Genomic DNA, 7,017 nt, shown 5'->3' on the forward strand with positions numbered 1-7,017 from the left:
GCCAAGGCTGAAGCTGGCAGCAGGACTGCAATCCAGATTCTTCCATGCGGGTGGCAGTAATTCAGCTACTTGAGCCATCACGGCTGCCTCCTAGGGTCTGCACTGGCAGGAAACTGGAGTCAGGAGCTGGACCAGGAAATAAAATGTAGGTGTCTTAGCTGCAAGACTGAACAACCATTCTGGATGTCAAAATATTTTTTGCACTAAAATGTATCTTTTAATTCCATTTTTCTATGACTCCTTTGAAGTATCCTTGTATGCAGAAGTCTTGCACATCTCATATGAGGGTGCTATAAAGAGTTTTTGGAAAAATGGAATTAAAAGATAAGTTTATTTTGGTGTAAAACATTTTGAAACCCAGGGCCAGCACTGTGGTGTAGTAGGTTAAGCCTCTGGCTGTGGAACTGGCATTCCATATGGGTGCCAGTTCAAGTCCCAGCTGCTCCCTTCCAATCCAACTCTTTGCTAATGGCCTGGGAAAGCAGTGGAAGATGGCCCAAGTCCTTGGGCTCCTGCACCTTCATGGGAGACCCAGAAGATGTTCCTGGCTTTGAATTGGCCCAGCTCCAGACGTTGTGGCCATTTGGGGAGTGAATCAGCAGATGGAAGACCTAACTCTGCCTCTCCCTCTCTCTGTAACTCTGCCTCTCAAATAAATAATTAATCTTTAAAAAATAAAAAAAAAATTTTGAAACCCACAGACAGCTTTTTCATAATGAGCATTTTCCCTGAACTTACTTTTTTTTAAAAAATATTCATTTATTTATTTTTCTCTTGAAAGGCAGTTTCAGAGAGAGAGAGAGAGAGAGAGAGAGACAGAGAGACAGAGAGACAGAGAGATCTTCCATTCACCGGTTCACTCCCCAAACATCTGCAATGGCCAGGGCTGGCCAGGCTGAAGCTAGGAGCCTGCAATTTCATCGGAGTCTCCCTGCAGGTGGCAGGGGCTCACTTGGGCCATTTTCCACTGCTTTCCCAGGCGCATTAGTGGGGACCCAAGCCATATGGGTTGCTGGCAATGCTGGTGATGTCTTTACTCGCTGTGCACCACAACGCCAGCCCCTCCTTGAGCTTTTTGAGGGCTCCTTGTGTATCTGTAGAGTGCACGGCCCTGGGACTTCCTCAGATCCAACCCTGGTCAAAAAGGGTCCCACAAACAAGGGATGTTTCATTGACACTGCAAATGGAGTTGGACTTAGCTGGAACTCCTCACCCCCACCCTGCCAACCCACCCCCACCCCTACCACCGGGGGGCTGAGGTCAGGGACAGGCCAGGCAGGGACCTCATATCCCATCCTCCATGGTGTGACCCAACCTCAACCTGCCCCCCTCCCTCACTTCCTCTCGCCTGATTTCTGCAGAGTCCACAGAGACAGCAGCCTCTGGAGCTCGCTCATCCTGGGTCTGGGTTCAAATCCTAGCTCATGCCCTAAGCTGGTTCAATGAGAGTTCTTCTAACTGGGGTTCAAGGGTGAGATCTACAGTAACCTCGGAGTGGCTGGGGAAATCAGTGTGGATGGGGGAGGGGCATGTAGAGACAAGGAGGGGGAAGCCTGTATGAGGAGAGGGGCTCTAGGCCCAGCTGCCAGGGCCCATAGGTGCTGTGGGGCACTGCCCTGGGTGTCCCCAGCCCTTGTGGGGTCTAAGCTGGTTGGAATGGGGTTTCTGTTACTTGAAACTGAAAAGTGTCACCAAACTGTTTCTCCTGAGGTCCCCACCTCTGTAACGGCACCACCTACTCACAAGCAAAGCAGAGCCTACATCATCCACAATTCCTTTCCCCTCACTCCCTTAGGGCCTCTGCAAGCAAGGTGCTGTGAACCATTGTGCAAGTTGTTCACTGTACAAATGTACCTGCCTGACGTGTGGGGGCTGAAGTCCCGTTTGCTGTTTGCTTGCCTGGCCAAAACCCTGGTGGAGGGCAGGTTCCCATTGTTTCCTAATTGCACATGGAGGGATCTGGGGCCGTCTTCACCTATGCCATTGGTTCTCCATGCAGAAATTCTTCTTCACCCCACTTCCTTCTCATTCATGCCATGACTCTCTCCCAGCATCCTTGCTGTCCCTTAGAGAGCAGCTCACCATTTATAACACAGCACTAAGTAGGTTGTCTCACAGCTGTTCCCACAGCCGGCTTCTACTGACGCCTCAACAACCAGCCCCAATCCTGTGCCTGTGTCCGCCCCCAGGCAAGCCCCTAGTCCAGGGCCTGTCCTGTCTCCCCTGGGCAACCCCAGTGACCTCCTGGCGAGTTGTGCTGTCTCAAGTCTTGTTCCTTTATGTCCACTCTGCCAGCCCAAACTGACCTTTCTAAAATAAAGATTTATTTGTATCCCCCACCCCCACCCCCACCACACACACACCAGGTTTAGATTCCTCTCTGGCTCCCTACTTGTCCTTGGAGTAAAGTCTAAATGAGATTCACTGTCACTCTGCCCCTGCCTTTAGCCTACCTTAGAGCATTTTCCATTCTATGAAGGCACGGTTTTATTTCTCTACCCCAGGGTCTTTGCATATGGTATTTCCTCAGCCTGGTACACTGTTCTTGGGCCCCTCTCCCCTGGCCAGCTCATTCAAGACTCCTATAAGCAATTGCTGGACCACACTTCTCCAGATGGGTAGGGCACCTTCCTCTCAGCTCCCAGTGTTCTCTGCGACAAACACCCAACTCCAGCGCTGCATTCACTGTGATACAACCAGCTGCTTCCCCCAAATGTCTTGGGTGCATCTCCCAGGCAGGAACCGCACCCAGTGGTATCTGTGTGCAGCCGGCCTCGGACCTGGCATGTGCTGATTGAGTCCCAGGGGTCTCAGAGGCATGTAAAAAACCCCAAGGGACCTCTGGGGAGGCAGCCAGCAGACAGGCTAGGATCATTAGTCCCAGAACAGCTCTGGGCAGCTCCTCTGCGGCGCTGTGTTGGGGAGAGCAGAGGCCGTGCTCAGGGTGGAACGCAGATCCTCAGACACATAATGAGGACATGCCTTCTGGCATCATGCATTGCCTGCGTTCCCGCGGGCCCCCCACCAGACAAAGCCCTTGAGAGTGGGCATGTTGGATTTTCAGGAAGCAGATCTGCAGGGTGGAAGGTAGATACTTGGGTCCCAGTGGCACATGCATAGGATCTTCCAAGAGTTCGTGGAAAATGCACAGTATGAAAAAACTATGCATGGTTTCAAAATTTTTCTTACACCAGAATAAACTCTTTTAATGCCAATGTCAACACACTTTTTGAAGTACCCCTCCCATGTGGGTTGGGAGTAGGGGGACAACATGTGAGTTGGAACCAGCAGGGAACCAGCCTTGGGGGTCGAGGTGTGTGTGTGTGGGTCGGTGGGCATTGCAAGTGCGTTGTCTACTCTTGTTTCTCAAGATGCCACTCTAAGGGCACCTCCTCCAGAGAGCACCCCCTCCAGACCCCTGCTCTTTTCAGAGACTTTTTAGTGTGACAAGAGCACTTGCGCCACCTGTGGCCATGCCGGGTCCTGCGAGTCTCTCTCTTTGGCGGCTCCTGTCTTCTATGAGACCTGGCTGTGCAAGGCTGCTCAAGCGCCGGGTTACTGGCTCAGCAGAGGTGTCCGTGCTCGTCTAGCTATGCTGTCCCTTGTGGTGACAAGCTTGGAGGGGCCCTGCAGCCTACATCACCCCTATAGTCCCATCCCAGCCTGCACTCCATTAGGACTTCGTGTGGCACCTGAGGCCACCGCCTTTCCGTGACCCTTCGGGAGACACCTGGGGTCATCCTGTGGGGTGCAGGGGGGCATCGTTCTCAGCTTTGCACACCCTTCAGAATCAGCTGGGGGCGCCCCCTGGGGATCTGGAGTAGATTCATTCATCAGAATCTCTGCGGCTGGGGGCGGGGCAAGGCACGGATTCTTTTAACCCAGTGCTGTCCATATGATGTGCACGCTTCCATGAGAACCACCGCCTTGCGTGTGATGCAGGTCAAACTCAGAGAAACCCCAGCGTGTGTCCTGGAGGCATCCCCACTCCCTCGACCCTGAGCGGCCTTCCTCCTTGCAATCTGTCTGTCGCCTCTAGGGGTCGCTGCGAGACAGCTGGCCCGGCTCGCGGGTTTTCCTCCGGATCCCGCCCCCGAGCCCCGGGGAAAGCTGGAGCCACCGCGGCATAAATTAGCGTCTTTATTTCGAACACCTGAGCGAGCGCCCGCGGCTCGCCCGCCTGCCGTATAAACATAGAAAGTCGCCGTTGCACCGCACACCATGCGTCAGAGATAAATACAGCCCTCGGGGCTCCTGCTCTGGCAAAGCAACTCTTATTTACAGGAATAGATTACAAAAAAGTATTATAAAAAGTGGTCCTGAACCGGAGGGCGGGGTGAGGGTGGGTTACCTGCGGGACTGGCGCGCACCCCGCAGGTGCGATGGGAGGAGCTTGAAAGGACGTAGCTACGGAGGGGGGCGGGGCCGGGCGTGGGTCTGCTGGGACCCCGTTCCCCCCACAGGGGAGGCGTCGAGGAAGCGGAAGGATCATCCCCAGCTCGCAGGCGATCGCCCAGCGGCCAAGGCAGGGGCGGCTTGGAAGACACCCACTGTGAGCTCGCCCTGGGGCCGGGGGCCGGGGGCCGGGGGCCGGGTTCCCCCACCTCTGCCGCCGCGGAGGAGGGGCGGGAGGGTCGCTTTAAGCTCAATCTTGGGGGCACGAAGGAGCCCCAGGGGCTCCGTCCCTCGGGCGCGTAGGCAGCGGCGCCCTCGCACGAGGCATCCCGCCCCTTCAGAGCACCTGGTAGATGGGGTTGGGGTTTGCGGCCGCAGGGCACCGCGGGGCGGTGTCCGGGGCCGGCGTGGGTGCTCCGCGCTCGCCCTCGCTCTCGGCGGCCGCCTCCTGCTGGCGAGGGGGCGACTCCGGTGGCGCGTCGGCCAGCAGGAGCGCGGGCGCAGCGGGGCTCTCCGTGGAGATGCGCTCCACGATGCTGGACAGGCAGTCAAGGCTGGACACGGCGGCACTCTTCCCGGGCCTGGGTTCTGTGCGGGGAGGGCAGGGGAGTGAGCAGGGGTGGAGCCGCGGCTACCTCCTCCACCCCGAGCCCCGTGTGCTTCGGAGGACTTGCGGGAGTCTGAGACCATCCAGCGAGGGTGTGGGACGACGGCAGGGCAGGCGACCCGCCGGGGCTTCATCCCCCGCACCATTGCCAGGCTATGTGGGGCGGGGCTGGGGGGGTCCTGGGTGGAGGGAAGCCAGGGCGGCTGGGAGAGGGACATGGGAAGGAGATGCGGGATACGCACCGCTGGGCGCCTGGCTGTAGTAGGCGCCGTCGTAGCAGTTCCGCCGCCGCGCGCCGCTCGGGGGGCCGCTGTAGTCCATCTGCAAAAGGTTGGGGGGACCGCGTCAGGCCCGCGGGACCGGAGCGCCACTCCCAGAAGCAACCCCCTCCCCAGCTCCCCGAGACTCTGCCGAGGGCTTCTGGTCCTGGATCTGTCCTGGGTGGACAGGAGCCGCGCACCGCAGAGCGCAGAGCCAAACGAGGGAGGACTCGCAGATCTGCATTTTGGAAACAGGGATCCATGGAGGAAAGGAGCAGATCCCTCAACAAGTTTTGTTAACAGCGTCCCAGCCGTGCCGATTGTACCCGTCCTGTGTGCTTCCAAAGCCTTAGGCTACCCCAGCGACAAGCTGCCGGGGCCACGCGAGTCCACCCCTGGGTCGGGCCCCTGTCCGCCCACGCCTGTCGCGAGGGCGAGATCCCCGCCCTCGGAAAAGGCTCCAGACCCACCCACTCCTCATCCCCCCCCCCCCCCCGCCCCAAGGGCTGCCTCCCCTCCTCCCGCCTGGCGTCCAGGCCTTACCATGCCGTCGGAGCAGTTGGAACGCGGGCTGGACGCGTCCGAGTCGCCGCTGTAGTGCTCGCCGCCGCGGCCTGGGGGCAACGGGCCGGGCGCGTAGAAGGCGGTGGCGCCAGGGCCCGCGGCGTCCTGGGCGCGCAGCAGAGCCTGCAGGCCCTCGATGTAGCGGATGGCGTTGCGCAGGATCTCCACCTTGGGCAGCCGCTGGTTGGGGTTGCTGGACGTGCAGCGCTTGAGCGTCTCGAAGGCCTCGTTCACTTTGCTCAGGCGGCGCCGCTCGCGCATGGTGGCGGCCTTGCGCCGGTCGGCGTTGGTGGTCTTGCGCTTGCACGCCTTGCAGGCCCACAGCAGGCAGCGGCCGGCCTGGTGGTGCCCGCTGGGCGCGCGCACATGCTCGTCCTCGCGCGCGCCCGGGGCCTGGTGCACGGCGGCGGGGAAATGCGTGTGCTCCTCGGGCTTCAGGAGCGCGCCCACGTGCACCAGGCGCGGATCCAGGTCCTCGAAGAAGCGCAGATCCGAGGAGTCGAAACACGGGTCGTCATAGAAGTCGTCCGCTGCGGCAAAGGAGCAGAGGGAGCCGTCGGGGCCCGTCAAGTCCACGTCTCGGAGCGGCGGCGACAGCAGCTCCATGTCCCAGCGCAGGGCGGCGCGGCCCGGCCTCACCAACCCGGGCGGCAGGGGTTGCCCGGAACTTTCTGCCGCTGGGGAACCCCAGCCGTGCGATGGCAGAGTGCCGGGGGTCTGAGGGCACACCCGACTGTCCGCCACCCCGCCGCGTCCTGGCCAGCTGGACCTGCGGCGAGCAGAGCGGCGGCAGTGCCCTGGGGCTTCCCCGGCCCTAGCTTAGCGCCAGGCGCCCCGGGCTATTTATCCGTAGTAGCCTAAGCGCCCCGGGAGCCCAAGCCGGAGGGTTAAGGGGGGCGGGGGCGGGGGAGCACGAGGCCAATAGGAACAGAGGAGGGCGGAGCTCTGGGTCCTCGGGGTGGCCGCCAGGACGAGAGAGTGGCCCCCCTCCCGCCCCCCTCCCGCCCGTGGACACCAGCGCGCGCGCGCACACTCCGGTCCCTCCCCGAGCAGGGAGCATGGCGGACTGGCAGCCTGACCCGCTGCGCTTGGCTCCCAGGCACACCCTTTCCAACACGCGACTCCTGTGTTCGCGGGAAACGCTGGCCCTGGGCGCTCACTGCCGTCCGGGAGGAGTTTGGCTCTTACTCG

General features: G+C 60.1%; 1 protein-coding gene across 1 annotated transcript; it reads right to left on the reverse strand.

Moving 5' to 3' along the window:
• Nucleotides 1-4,732: 4,732 nt before the first annotated feature.
• MYOD1 (myogenic differentiation 1) lies at nucleotides 4,733-6,432 on the reverse strand. Its single transcript, XM_062198091.1, has 3 exons — nucleotides 5,806-6,432; nucleotides 5,245-5,323; nucleotides 4,733-4,983 (listed from the first exon to the last, which is right to left on the reverse strand). The coding sequence occupies exons 1-3, from the start codon at nucleotides 6,430-6,432 to the stop codon at nucleotides 4,733-4,735; spliced, it is 957 nt and encodes a 318-aa protein (XP_062054075.1).
• Between the last annotated feature and the right edge of the window lie 585 nt (nucleotides 6,433-7,017).

Source organism: Lepus europaeus, chromosome 7 (assembly GCF_033115175.1).
Source record: "Lepus europaeus isolate LE1 chromosome 7, mLepTim1.pri, whole genome shotgun sequence".
Classification (NCBI taxonomy): domain Eukaryota; kingdom Metazoa; phylum Chordata; class Mammalia; order Lagomorpha; family Leporidae; genus Lepus; species Lepus europaeus.

Bases quoted from the DNA above. Each gene is read 5' to 3' on its own strand.
- MYOD1 (XM_062198091.1), bottom strand. From the start codon at position 6,432: ATGGAGCTGCTGTCGCCGCCGCTCCGAGACGTGGACTTGACGGGCCCC. The intron at 5,324-5,805 runs GTAAGGCCTGGA...AACCTTTTGCAG, and splicing joins CCAACTGCTCCGACGGCATG to ATGGACTACAGCGGCCCCCC. The intron at 4,984-5,244 runs GTGCGTATCCCG...CTCCCCGCACAG, and splicing joins CTACAGCCAGGCGCCCAGCG to AACCCAGGCCCGGGAAGAGT.